The 15,174-nt window shown below is 40.4% G+C and overlaps 1 protein-coding gene across 14 annotated transcripts in view; it reads right to left on the minus strand.

Moving 5' to 3' along the window:
* The window catches only part of LOC140729065 (adhesion G protein-coupled receptor L3-like), a 558,770-nt gene that overhangs the window by 103,557 nt on the left and 440,039 nt on the right, over positions 1 to 15,174 (minus strand). For 10 of the 14 annotated variants that reach the window (XM_073048349.1, XM_073048350.1, XM_073048352.1 and 7 more), the window contains 5 exons: positions 14,993 to 15,031; positions 10,896 to 11,079; positions 6,667 to 6,789; positions 2,611 to 2,816; positions 231 to 404 (listed from right to left, as the gene is read on the minus strand). In XM_073048349.1, the coding sequence (XP_072904450.1) occupies positions 231 to 404; positions 2,611 to 2,816; positions 6,667 to 6,789; positions 10,896 to 11,079; positions 14,993 to 15,031 (726 nt within the window). The remainder of the gene's footprint in view (positions 1 to 230; positions 405 to 2,610; positions 2,817 to 6,666; positions 6,790 to 10,895; positions 11,080 to 14,992; positions 15,032 to 15,174) is intronic. The other 4 variants (XM_073048353.1, XM_073048354.1, XM_073048362.1 and 1 more) reach the window with 1 other exon arrangement.

Below are 15,174 nucleotides of genomic sequence, written 5' to 3' on the forward strand. Positions count from 1 at the left end.
ATGTTGCTGCAAGTAAGTTCTTCATTACATCTGTGCATACATGTACTTGAGCCTATGGTAGTAACCTTGACTTTTGACTTTGCCAGTCAGTCTGGACTTGATGGGCAGAAAGGCCTACTTCTGTACTCTGCTCTGTAATTCCCCTAGATTATAAAAGTAGAGACAGATTTGCCCACCATAGTATCATTCAATGCTGAGGGATTTAAATACACCACCCTGGAACTGCTTACCTTTACGTCTTTGTGTGCCATGAGGACAGCAAAGTTTGTCAGATGATTGCAGGAGCACGTGGTATGAGTTCTGTTTGACCCCAGCATTCTGCAGCCCTGTGTGGACCAGTACCCTGTCATTGTCCGTTTAGAGTAGCTCCAGAAAGAACAGTTTGGATTAAAATTGTTTTGGAGCTGAAACAAAAAGAAATACAATTTTTTAAACTACAGTTAGCATAATCTCTCTCTCACTCCCCAGAGCTGGCCAACACTATTTGTTACCCTAGTCAAGAAGCAGTCTGCTACATGTCACATATTCCATGCAGAAGCTGCATTCAGATAGCTACTGCACCAAGATCTTTCTATTACCAAATCAGTTCTTTGATTTTGATTAATTTCAATGCAGTACTAAAATCAACTCTGACAACCATCTGCTTTGTTTGCAATTCAATAATTACTGCCGATCATACAGTATCAATCCACAAGCTTCTAAATCTGAGCCTTTGTATCTGGATGTTCAACTTGCTCTTTGAGAAATATCTCCTCCTCACTGATAATCAACACAGGCGCACCTCAACCCGCTACTGTAATCTCTCTCTATATTCATGACTGTATGGCTCAGCATCCTCAAACACCATCCATAAATTTGCACACGATACTACTGTTGTTGGTAAAATCTCAAACGGCACCAAGGAGGCATGCAGGAGTGAGCTAGATGGGCAGGTCGACTGATGTTGCAGGAAAAGGGAAGTCTGGAGAACACACACCCAGCGCTCAGTGAGGGGTATGTGGTGGAAAGGACGAGCAGCTACAACTTCCTGAGCATCAGCTCTCAGAGGATCTGTCCTGGGCTCAACACACCCAAGCGATCAATGAGTAAGTACAGCAGCGGCTCTATTTTGTGGGGAGTTTGAGAAGATTTGGTTTGTCACCAAAACCTCTTCTAATTTTCTGTAGCTCTACAGTAGAGAGCATTCTGGCTGGGTTCATCACAACCTGGTATAGAGTCTCCAATGCACAGAAATACAAGAGGTGGCAGACGGATGTAGATTCAGCAATCTCTATCATGGGCATGACCCTCTCCGTAATCGAGAATATCATACAAGAGGCAGCACCTCAGGAAAGCAGTATTCATCATCAAGGATTCTCATTATCTGGGACATGCCTTCTTCTGATTACTACAGTCAGGGCAGAGATACAGGAGCCTGAAGACTCACAATCAACAAGTCAGTAACATCAGTCTCCTCTGCCCTAATTCTGAGTGGTTCACCAACACTACCTCAACATTTTTTTTTTGCACTATTAATATTGTAATTTATAGTCATTTAATGTCCTTACACTGTGTGGCTACAAAAAAAAACCAAACTTCATGTCATATACGGCAGTGATTTTAAAAAAACCTAACTCTGTTTCTGATCCACAATTTTATAAACTTCTGTCAGGTTTTCCTTAGTCTCCACAGCTTCAGAGAAAACAACACTCATTTGTCCGTGTAGCACATGCTCTGTAATCCAGACAGCATCCCGGTAATATTCTTCGGAATATTCCAAAAAGGTCAAATCATTAAACTTAATGACTAAATGAATTACCTTCAAGCTGAAAAGAAAATACTGCTGAATATGATAAAAAAAAAGACATGATCTCACTGGGAGAGACAAATTTTAAGCAACATTAATTGATCTGAAGAAATCAGATAAAAACAGCTTCCAAGCACATAGACATATGGACAATTCAACAAAGGCACATGGACAACTGAGAACCCAGGTTCTGAGCATTTCTGATGCTGAGTCCTGATGAAGGGTCACAGCCCAAAGCGTCAACTATTTATTCATTTCCATAAATGTTGCCTGACCTGCTGAGTTCCTCCAGCATTTTGTGTGTGTAATTCAGAAACCTGTTTGAACACCTATTGTTCCTTTACAATAATACAGCCATGGCCTGACATCTGGTCAACTCTCTGCAGGGACCCCAATAACAACTTCCTTTAACCAATAATAGTAATTCCTGTATAGTCAAGAAAACCTCTCAAGTGGTTGACAGCACAAGACGAGATCAGATTTGTAGATATTTTCAATAGCTTTAAATACTTCTACCAAATAAGCACAACAGATCCTCATCTACCCTGTTGCTCTACCTCACCGGTTGCATTCCTCGTTCACGACAGACAACGGGTAACGAATTGAAGTCAAACCGATACAAGGTGGAAGTAACAAAATTTACTGACAACCTTCTGTCTCTCAGTAAAAAAAAAACCTGCTGATTATTCAAACAGTGTGCAAAATGATCTGCTGCTGGTTGACTGGTTTAAACTGCAGCCAGGGTCTCGAGTGTAGGAAGATATTGACTCAGACAGTCGAGGAAGGCACCCACAAACACTGAGCTAATTTGTACACACACTCACATCGATGTGTTTTAAGGTGAAAATGACAGGTGCTGCCAAATAGATCCGGTTGCTTTCCTTGTTTATTGCTGCAGAGATGACCTGAGAATTGACTATAACCGTGTGATTGGTTGACATCGCTTCACTTCCTTGTTTGAAGCTGGCATTCTCTGTAGAAAGGTAACTTCCCAGGTTATTGTAGAGGACAAAAACCAATCTTATTTCACCTGCAATAAAGAGATAATCCATTTGTTACTGATGTTTGAAAAGATTGGTAAGTGTAGTAATTATACAAAGGCAGATGCTCTTAACTCTATCCTTCAAAGTTATTTTACTATAGTCACTGCAGCATTTCTTCTTTCACTAATTCAGATTGCACCATTCTGCTGCTTTGCACCTTGATGTTTTTATTGTCGCATCTGTATTCATCATTTACTCTATGATCTTCATGCAAACAAGGAATTTCATTGCACCCTGGTGTACGTATATGACTACAAACTACAGTCGGCCCTCCTTATCTGTGGGGATAGGTTCTGGGACCACCCGTGGATACCAAAAAACATGGATGCTCAAGTCACTTATTTAAACATATAACCTATACGCATCCTCCCGTATACTTTAAATCATCTCCAGATTACTTATAATACCTAATACAATGTAAATGCTATGCAGATTGTTGTTATACTGTATTGTTTAGGGAATAATGACACGAAAAAAAGTCTGTACATGTTCAGTACAGCCGCAACCATCGTAGCTCTTCTGGGAATGCCAATGCTGCATCGTCATCAGCCGATCCTGATTCTCCCGTGATCTTTAAGTTCTTGAGGCTGTAGCGCTTTACATAGCTAGCCAGCATCCTTTACTAGCTTTGAACTCTTTCCTCTCGCTCACAACACAAGTAGCGAACAAACGAGACGCGAGGTGAACAATGCTCAAGCAATGAGTGCTGGAGAGAGACTGAGGATCTGTGAAATGGCGGGAAGCTACAGCAGGGTATGCCTACACATCACTTCATTCGTGTGGATTCAGCGTGGTGCTTGGTGCATGGCAAATTCAAGTTTTGCATGCGGATTCAACCAACCGCGGATCGGGAAAACCCGGAAGTTCTCTCTCCAGCACTCGTTGTTTCAGCATTGTTTGCCTTGCGTCTCATTCGGTCACTGCTTTGTTTCTGTGAAATAATGGCTCCTAGAAAACAATTGAGTGGTCAAAGCAGTTCCTCAAAGGCTAAGAGGGAGCGTAAAGTGCTATCTCTCGCCGAGAAAGAAGAAATCTTAGACCTTTTGAAAAGTGGCATGTCGCTTGTTGAAGTTCTCCTCAGCCCTCAACCTCCACAGATCCTGACTTTGGTATTATTGAGCCTCCCCCAAAGTGTCCTTATTCCCTAAACAATACAGTGTAACAACTATTTACATAGCATTTCCACTGTATTAGGTATTATAAGTACAGTAATCTAGAGATGATTATAAGTATTACTTGTCTGAGCATTGTTCGCCTCATGTCTCGTTTGTTCGCTACTTGTGTTGTGAGTGAGAGGAAGGAGTTTAAGGCTAGTAAGGGATGGATGGCTAGTTATATAAAGCGCTACAGCCTAAAGAACTTAAAGATCACGGGAGAATCGGGATCGGCATCAGTGTTCCCAGAAGAACTACGATGGTTGCATCTGTACTGAACCTGCACAGACTTTTTTTTTGTGTTATTATTCCCTAAACAATACAGTGTAACAACTACTTGCATAGCATTTACATTGTATTAGGTATTATAAGTGATCTAGAGATGATTTACAGTATACGGGAGGATGTGCGTAGGTTATATGCAAATACTATGCCATTTTATATAAGGGACTTGAGCATCCACGCTTTTTGGTATCCGTGGGGGGTCCCGGAACCAATCCCCCACAGGTAAGGGGGGCTGACTGTACAGTCAGAATAATAGTAAAATGAAAACTGAAAACACTGGAAACACTCAGCAGGTCAGGCAGCATCTGTGGAGGGAGAAACAGAGAACTTGCTAATAACCCAAAATGTTAACTGTCTTCCTGACCTGCTGAGTGTTTACAGCACTGTTGTTTCTACTTCAGATTTCAAGCATCTTCACTTTGTCTGCCTTTCAAAGGTTTTCTGAAAGACTAGATAGAGGCAGGGTGTTTTGATCCTTCAAATGCTTAAGTTTCAGGAACACTAAAATTTTCTCTAAAGTCAATTATTAAGAGTTGCATATTGATGCTGCGTTAATTGAAACTGCAAAATGTAAAGTCAACCCCGTGAAATACATCAAAAGCATCCATCAGCCAGAGTGACAAAAGTGATAACACCATGTTCATAATTGTCGCTTGTGAGCAAGACTGATACAATATTTGTCCTCGGCCACATGCACTTATTATTTTCACGGGCAACATATCAGCAGCCATCCTTTGAGTGCCACAGGATACTTTTAGCGTTAATTAAAACTGCCTAATTGCAATCCTTCAGTTCACTGAAAAAAAAACACTAAACAAAAACAATGGGAGGCCCTGTCATCTTTGGCATTTCTGATATTCCATTTGACAACCTGCGGAAATTTAAAATAAGTAGCTCCAACTGTGAAAGGGGCTTTAGAAATCAAACCCTAATTTGAAGCACCTGCATATAGATTTTATTTCTATTTGGAAATAGTCCATTACATTTTTTAAAAACATAATAATAGTAGGTGCATATTTTTGGTTAGCGCCAAGGCAGATAGAGAAGTTATAAATTTTCTTTGGGCTTTATCTACATATTCAGCATGTTGGAAAGGTTTCCTGCTTCTTGTAAAGCCATCTGATTTTCATTCCACTAAAATTACTGGAATAAAACCGTAGGTTCTGTAACAGCCAGACAATCTCCTCCAGCAACATAATGAACAGTTAAGTGAAAACAAAGATCTGTACCGGGCCTCATGTTTATTGCTAAAATAATTCAATGAAAATTAACCACAAAAAAAGCTATTAAGATCTTATTAAAGACCAATTATGAGAAGCCTGTTGTTTTGTTCAGGGTACTGATAGAATAAATGAGTGGTTCGCTGTCAGGCTTGTGAATCTGACACTGGACAGCACTACAAAATAATTGAGCAGCAAATAGTGTCTGAAGTAATCGACATATCAAAAAGCTCCAATGAGATCACAAAAAATGCCGCAGGTAATTCAAAGGGAAATATTCCAATAAACTGAAATTGCTGTTTTTAATATGATCACCTTACAAACTTTAATTATAAAGTGAAGAAAATGCATTAATAAATTAGCTGCATAGCATATTAGACGAGCAATGTACTTACAGCTTTTGCAAATCTGATAGAATTTCATAACATCATTTTTCAACAAATAAATAACTTTTTTAAAGTTAATCCAGGGTTGTTGGAGGCGATGGTTCCACATTAAATTATTATTATTATTGTGAATATTTTTTTAAATCCTTGTTTTCCTCTGGTGTTGGACTCAACAAGTCCTGATTTAAATTATTAAAATTCATCCACACCCTTCACAGCTTGCTTCAAAGAACGTTCCCAAGGAAAGGCATCTCATTGCAATGCAAGTCTTGGGTTTGATGCCATAAATTAAATCATCACTGGTGCAAAAAGCCCAACACAAGGCTAAACCCTTGGAATCTCTTGGTGACACCTGGAATAGCAATGTCGTTCTGCCTCTAACACAATTTTTTACACCCTGCCTTACGCTCAGTTAGCTTGGTGACTGGCTGCAATGATGAGGACCCTGGTCACTCAAATAGAGTCATGGGGTCCTCAAGAGCTACAGCAGGAAACATGCCCTTTTGTGCACTATGTATGCCTGGACCATCAATCATATACCTTCACTTATCCTGTTTTAATCCCACTTTTTTTCTGTTACTTCTACAATTTTATCAGTTTCACCCACATTCGACTACTCAGATACCACACAAATTCATAACTGAACAGGGATTTCTGTAACTGAGAGGCAACAGATATACCAGCTACACCACTGTGCTGCAAATGTGTTACATTTTTCCACTACCGTTCAGTCCCACTTTGGCACATTAAGAATCTCCAATCCCGACTGTCACGCTTCAAGCTGAGACTCACCATTGCGGCCATTCTTTTTCAGAGTACTTGCAGAAAGCTGGATGGAATTCCCATTTAGTGCATTTTGTGGAAATTGCAAATCTTCTAATGATCCATCGGTGCTCAATCGGGCAACCTCCAGCACTGAATTCCCAAGAGAGCACAAGACATGCAATTAGTTGATCAGCCTTGAAGCAGCTAAGTACTTTCCCCATCAATCACACAATCATGTATTTGCCCAATCTGATCAACGAGAGGGGTCAGGAACATCTCAGTGAAAGGAGCATGTATTTTCTAATCCTGGCTGGTTTCTGAAGTGCTGAACGTAAGATGTCATAAAACAGAAAGATCATTTGATCCAATTGATCCATGCCGGCATTCATGATTTGATATACTTCCTCCATACTTCCCTAGCCAATTCTATCAGCATAACCCACTAATCTCTTCTACCTAATCTCGTTTCCTGCTAATAGATCTGGACTGTTCACCTCAAATCGAATCTATGCAGTGGGTGGTTAGGTATCGCACTGCCACAGGGTAATCGTGGAAGCTGATTCAATTTTAGTGTTCAAATGGCAGCTGGGTAAATATCTGAAAGGAAAGCATTTTCAAGGCTATGGGGAGATGTCATAGGACTAAATGGATTGCAGCTAACTGGGGCTAGTATGAACTCACTGGGCTGAATGCTTCCTCTCATGCCATGATTCTCTAACATAGTGGAAGATGAGAGATTCAAGTCTTTAAGTCTTGTCACTCTCAAACCTATCACTTTGCTCATATGTGGTGTAATTTCAAAAGCTAGCTAACATGATTTTCATCTAACTGATCATAGTTGTCATTGCTTAAGCGATGTAGGGCAGTGTAACCACAGGAAGCCTGCAGAAAACACTTTATAAATTGCTTACAATGAGAATGCAAGGCAATGTAAATGTTTCTACTAATGTGACTGAAAAAAATCTATTGAAAAGTTTTTTTTAAATCAATAAATTCAATGATCCAGAGCATCAAGCAAGCTAATCACACTTGCTGCACCAAGTACCATCCCAACACAGATCCCCCAGTATCAACTTGCAAACATTGTTGCTCTGATCACAGAATGATACAGGTTTTTGCACGAGGGAATGCACCAAATGTGTGGGTCAGGACACATTCTGACAGCAGACAAAGCCATGCTTGAAGCTTTGCTGGCTGTCATATTGACAATCACTCTGAATGTTTCCTAAGATTCTTGACACTTAGAAAGATAGAAAAACTACTGGAATTCAAGGGAACAATAAAATTATTTAAATTGATTAAGAAGTTAAATAATTAAAATTCTTATTCAGAAATGGAAAAAAATTGAATAAATTTACTTGGTGCAGATTCAAGGGACAAACTACTCTGTTTCATATGTTAAGTTCAAGCCTCATTACTTTTTAAGTTTGAGTCACTGGTCAAACTTTTCTGCAACTCTAACAATTCAGATAAATCCACATAAATGTCTCTAATAAATATATGATTGTATTCTTTGACTATTGATTAAATACATGATCAGATTCTTTATCAGAACTGTTAACTATATTTCTCTCTCCTCAGGTGATTCCTGATCTGTAACGTGTCACCAATGTTCTCCCATTTTATTTCAGATTTCCATTACCAAAAGGAGACTGCAAATGCTAGAATCTGGAGCAAAACAAAAACTAACTGCCAGAGGAATTCATTGGGTTGAGCAACATCTCTGGAGGTAGAGGAATAGCCCCTTCATGTTCAAGTTTCATTGTCATTCAACCATACACATGAATACAGCTGAACGAAATAGCATTTCTCCAGGGCCAATGTGAGAAAGACAGTACCAACAGCACACAGTGTATATGTATAGTTACGGTAGCAGAAAAAAAAGTTAAAAAAATATACAGTCAAGTCCCTGAATGGCATGGCTGATGGTTCACAGGAAGTTGTCCTGGTCCAGCTTGTCTTTCACCAAGAGGGCAGCACCAAGAGGAGCAAGTTGCCCCCGACTCAGTACGTATTCCAGTGATGACAGAGGCCTCTGCTCTCTCTCACACCACCTCCTGCATCCCCTATCCAGGGCAGCTGCATCAGGCGACACTGCGACATGAGGGCCTGGTCCACTCAGCAGTCAAGGCAGAGCAAAGCAGCTCTCCCGCCATTGGTCTCAGCAATGAACCAGTGAACCAGGCGCAGTATTCTACAGTTCAAATGTCCAACAGGGTCTTACAATCACAATAAAACTCCCAAGACAATCATATGCACTGTTTGTTAGACCACCTCTGCACAACAATGGTATGGAACAAGTCTAGGCAACAGGACAGTATGCATTAAGGCCAGCTCCATTGCTATCGGGCAACTCACTAATGGGACAGACCTGCAGCATGTGATGCTGTTAATAGCCATCAGTGTTTTGCAATGAAATAAACTAGGTGAAGGACAAACAATTACACCTTTGGTTGAACTCGGAGAAGCCACTGCAATCATGCGTGCCGCCATTTTACCAAAACCGTCCACTGAACAACACCAATGCTGCTTGAGCCATTGAGTTGCCCCACAAGTCTGTTCTGACTTTAGCTGGTTAAAGAGATTGCCAGAAATGTAAAGCTGTAGCTCTGAGAAAAGATTGGCTAAGTTGGAATTATTTTCTTTGGAGTAGGAAAGGCTGAGGGGAGACAAAGAAGGAGTGCAAAACAGAGCAGCATATTCAACAAAAATGGGAAGCACTCAGTTCCTGCTGTAGAAGGATACGAAAGAGGGAATGGAGTAGCATGAGAGAGAAGGGAATGTTTTAACTGAGAGAGAAATGAGGATGTGGAGCTCACCACCTGAAAGTGTGGTGGAGGCAGAAACCCTCATCACATTAAAACTTAGAACATTTGAGGTCTGTCAGCCAGTCCTCATTGGAATATCAGAAGTGGAGGGAATTCATCTCAGTTACTTCAGAGATCTGTCCTGGGCCCAGCACACAACAGCAATTATGAAGAGAGTATGGCAGTGCTTCTACAAAGTTTGTACTTCCTTAGGAGTTTTCAAAGACTCAGCATAACTTTTAAAACTTAGATGTACGGTGGACAGCATATTGACCGGCTGCATCACAGCCTGGTATGAGAACACCAATGTCCTTGAACAGAAAATCCTACAGAAAGTAGTGGATATGGCCCAGTCCATCACGGGTAAAGGCTTCTCCATCATTGAGCATATCTACATGGAGCATTGTGGCAGGAAAGCAGCATCCATCATCAGGGACCCCACCACCCAGGGTATGCTCTCTTCTTGCTGCTGCCATCAAGAGGAAGATACAGGAGCCTCAGGACTCACACCAGGTTCCGGAAAGTTATTACCCCTCTATCATCAGGCTCTTGAACCAGAGGGGATCGTTTCACTCAACTTCACTTGCCTCATCACTGAAATGTTCCCACACTGTATGGACTCACTTTCAAAGACTCTTCCTCTCATGTTCTCAGTATTTATTGTTTATTTGTTTATTTTCATGTTTTGTGTTTGCATAGTCTGTTTCTGTTGCACATTGCTCAAATGCCCATTTGGTGCAGTCTTTCCTCGATTCTATCAAGTTATTATTCTATTATGAATTTAAGGAGCATGCCTGCAAGAAACAAATCTCAGGGTTGTATATGGTCTCATATATGTATTTTGATATTAACTTTACTTTGAACAGGCCCTTTGCCCAACCACGTTGTGCTTAACTAATTAAACTGACTCGCTTCTGCCTGCAAGTGCTTCTTTTCCTCCAGTCTCTGCATATTCATGTGTTTATTTTAAAGTCTCTTAAGTACCTCTATCGTATCTGCCTCCACCACCATTGCTGGCAGTGCATCCCAGGTTTTCACCACTCTGTGTAACAACTCTACAGTACACACCCACTTTGAAACTTTCCCTGTCTTATCTTAAATGCGTGCCCTCTAGATTTAGACTTTTCAACCCTGGGGAAAAGATACTGGATGTCTAGTCTATCTCAGCCTATCATAATGTTATAAACTTTTATCAGGTCTCCTTCTCAGCCACTGCTATTCCAGAGAAAACAACCCTAGTTGCTCCATGCAGTACAAGACTGTTTAAAGAGCTGTCACCTGAAGGGTTATAGTCCCAGCAGAGGAAGATGAGGTCTGGCTGTGCAAATAACTTCTACAACCATTGAAAATATAGTGGGCAGAATGGGCCAGTAAGTTTCTCTTTGTAATTACCTCAAGTAAATTCTATTACCAAACATATGTTTTAAATATCCAATTGAAGGTACTCACATATATTTTCTGTGTTTTCTCGCACTATGTCTGTCTTGAGTAGGTTGTCGGCGAGGACAAAGGCTCCCTGCTCCACAGTGTCAAGTAACATGGTAGCTGCTCGCAGCTGATCATTGGTCATCAGGTCTTTCCAAGCATCCAGAGCTTGTGGTTGTAGGAGGTTGTTGACTGTTGCCACCATGGCCTATAGATCAAGATAAAGAGTGATACACGGCTTTACAACCCATTTCAGGGCAGATGTGAATTCAGGTAAACATAACTGTACACCCATGGAAGGTATGGAGTGAAAGACAAATGGGGCCCTACAGAGATGAGAAGGTAATCATTGCTACTCTCGACTGCCTCTCATGCCTGTAACACAGCATGAAAGCAACATTGTATTTTAGAACAATGCATCAGAGATAATGGTCTTTTTATGCAGGTTGAGTTAAGACACATGCACAGAAGACTGCACGCATGAATCCAGGTTTTATAATGTTTACAGTCAATAAACACTAACGGATGGAATACAGTTTTTTTGCGTTGAGTGTTTGCGATAAAAGACAACTGTTAATCTGAATTAGATTCAGCAGGCTAACAGAAAGGAAGATTGCTTTGTTTTTCTTCAAGGTAAGAAGCTATTGCTTTGGTAATCATGGTGCAGAGGGGCTGGCTGGACTGTTGATATTTGTTGTGGAGCAATATGACGTTTCCATTAAATAAAGCCATTACATTCTAAGGACGGAGTGATACATTGTCAGCATTTTAATAGCATTTCAGTTTCCTTTAGTGAAGGGCATATCAAACGCAAGTCAAAAACGTGATACCAACAGAATAGAAAATAACAGTTGAGCATCTTAATAAGCAGAAATAGCTCAATTTTCTTATCAGTCAGATTTCACAATGGAAACGTAATATTTCTCTGCACATTATATTCAAGTGTATACTGAAACCCTAAATATACTCAAACCCTATGTGCATCATTCTTTTTTGGATTTGAAAATATATTCAGGCCCATGTGTCTTGAACACTTTCCAACTGCCCCTTTTTATTTGTGATGTTTCATGTCAACACAGATGTAAAAAATGATCCAAATGTTTTGGTAAAATTTTGAATGAAGTGGCTTATTGATGAAAAATGAACAGAACTGTTTATGAAACATTTTCTCACCATGATGTAATACAAATGATAAATGAGCTGAAATAAAACATTCCAAATGAGTAATCTTACTTTAATTCAAATTAACACTGGATAATGTTGTTGTTTTACACGGTAAGTGGACAAAGGTAGACACCAAAACAATATAAACACTGGAGTGGATAACTGAGATTTTAAGCACTGACGTAATTCAGGAGAGAGTCAGGTGGTATAGGAAAGGATCCATTGGGCTCAGGGACAATGTGGATGAAAAGGCATCTCTAAAGGGTGGAGGAAGCATAGAACGTGCTGGAAGCCACAGTATTTGGGAGAAACCAGCCACTGTTTGGAGGTTATCCTGTGGTCACTGCGGGAACTTGGGTAGAGCAGCTAGTGGTTTATACACTGAAGTGCCACAAAGGGCATTCTGAAGATGACCAGAAAGTTTTCTATCAGTTGAGTCAATGAACTGGTCAGAACTGGCCAGGATATCAACTGAAATCGCTTGTTTCGCCTTCTAAAAAGTGCAGCGTGTTCTTCAGTATGTGGGAAGACAGGTGGAGTATTCTGTACTGTGTTTACTAAAGGAAGGCATCTACAATGAGATTAGGGATTTCTTTTTGAATTGTAACCCGAGTTTCTGGAGTGGAAGTTGAACCGGCAATCTGGTAACTCACCACTGAGCTACAACTAATATCTAAGTTTGAGGATGTGTGTCTGTGCCATGATCAAACAATTTTAGTCTCAGATTCTCCACCTTGTCTTGGTAGTGCCTGGGGAGATTTACAGGCCAATGCGGATATTGTTGCACAGATACGGCCAGGTGACAATTACTTGAGGTCACAATTATGCTAGTCAAAATTGATTTCACTATAAACTTTATTCAAGTTGATTAAAAACAAATTAGGAGGGAAAATCTGAAAATGGCTTTATTCCATTCCCATCTCATCTCAAACTGTCACAATAAAGTGAAATGTTTTGCTCCCAAATTCTCTGTTGGAAGATCAGTTGCTTGAAATTTACTAACAATTGTAATCCACAAAAACTAATTCATTCAGAATAAATTATTATATGCTACATTAATGGTTGCTTCATTAACACTACTCTCAAGTGACCACTGGACACCATCACCCCAAATGACAGTTTCCCAAATGGATCACACCACTGCCCCCTCCAGTTTTCCAAATGCACCTTTTGCTTTTAGTTCTGAAACCCCCAAACCCTTTTTGACTGACCTACTTTCTTCTCACTAAATATGATAAGAAAGTGTCAGTAACATGAGTGAGAAACACAGGGGGGAAGAAAGGTAGCAGATATACATGACTAGAGACACTCATAAACACTGTGAAATTGAAGCAAGAAGAAGACATGCCCAGAAGGAGAATTTGCAAGTGTCGCCAACTTCAATTTTAAAAGAACCCTTTCCTTTCAGCTTGAGGTAATAGGTTTCTTGATGTTTTCCCAGACATGGCATTTTATTTTAATGTATCATGGTACAAGCAAGCAAACAGTCGTTGACTGGAAGGCCATCTCCGGCTGCTCCCAAAAGGTTCTACCTGTGATGCAGAGTAACAACTCCTCAAATTCCACAAATAAGTTGGTTAGGTGACAATATGGTAGCATGGAGGTTAAGCAAAGCAAAGGTCACATTGATACTGCTAGTTAGCTCAGAAGAAGAGACACAAGGTGATGAACAAAAAGACCTTTAAATTTGGGACATGTCAGCGGTTAAGAAGCAAAAAAAAAATGGGGTCAGGAATAAACTAGGGGAAAATCATTCAATTACTATTACAAAAGAGAATTTGTTTAGAGGAAGTAGGCTATACATTTGGATTACTGGTTGAGAATTTCTATCTTCATTTAATTTACATTTCATCATAACCAGTAGTTTCAGAGACTAGGGACATCCATTCATTGCTTGTGGGTCTGATGGAGCACTTTTCACTTGGTGGAGGTTCAGCTACTCTGTAAACTGTCCAGTTCAACCTCTCTCTCTTTCTGGCCTGTACCCCACATGTCTAAGCCAAATCATCCATAGCCCATGATCTGGACCTGGACAGCTCCCAGTAAGAGCCATGCCAGCCCACATTCTCTCCACATCCAGGGCTTTCTGTATTTGGTAGACTTCAATGAGCTTTCCCCCCATTCTTCCGAACTCCATCAAGTACCTGCCAAGAACCATTAAACATTCCTACATGTTGAGCCCTTCATTCCGCTGATAATTTTTGTGAACCTCCTCTAGACCCTCTCCAGGGCCAGCACATTGTTCCTTAGACACGGGGCCTAAAATTGCTAACAATATTCCACAAGGTCTCTCTGGAGTAGACCCTAAGTGAAATCATCAGAGAAACAGGGCAAAATTATTCCCTTATGAAGCTGGCTCCTTGTCCTCGTCAATGCCTGCATTCGACTACCTCACTGTGAAAAACAGCTCAGGAGAAATCATGAAGACTGGTATTTGTGTTGCAGCCTGAGCTTATCCAAAGAGACTACATACAATTAACCTTTTAATATTAAAGAAATTACAGCCAATTTGTGTGCAAATAAAGAATGTAAGGTAATTTCCCTACAGGTACTGCACCATAAAAAATTCATTTTCGCACCAATTTTCACACATAAAAAAGTCATGCTTTGCACATGGTGCCTAGTAACAGCACGTTACTACAATGAGAAACTGCACATGGTGACAGTTGGGCTGCTGTGAATGAGCATTTTTTTTTGGCTTCTGTAATAGCTCCTGGTGTGGGAGTGCAGCCATTACCAAGGGCAGTGATATGCAGAGAAAGGACTGTTTAAGAAAAGAAAACAAACACCTTCTGTCTAATTCTATGAGCCTACTAACACAGCAACAAAATTAAGGCAGATAATTTAAGCAGACAATAAGCCTCAGGGGAACACAGAGCTCAGAAGCAATGCCACTGTATAAATGGGTTCTTGAACAGTGAAATGACTGGATAGAATAAAGCCATGGCTAGGTTTACCTTAACGTAGGCTCTGCAAGATTGCTCTCGTCTCTGAAGCTGAATCCAGAGAGCCAGCATTAACAATGAAACACAGAATATTGGAAAATTATTGGCATAAGAACACATGACAAGAATCAAAAACACCCGTTTCAAAACAAGAACTAAACAGTCAACAGTAAAGATTTGATCGGGAAAACCAG

The sequence above is a fragment of the Hemitrygon akajei genome, chromosome 6 (genome assembly GCF_048418815.1).
Source record: "Hemitrygon akajei chromosome 6, sHemAka1.3, whole genome shotgun sequence".
NCBI classification, from domain to species: domain Eukaryota; kingdom Metazoa; phylum Chordata; class Chondrichthyes; order Myliobatiformes; family Dasyatidae; genus Hemitrygon; species Hemitrygon akajei.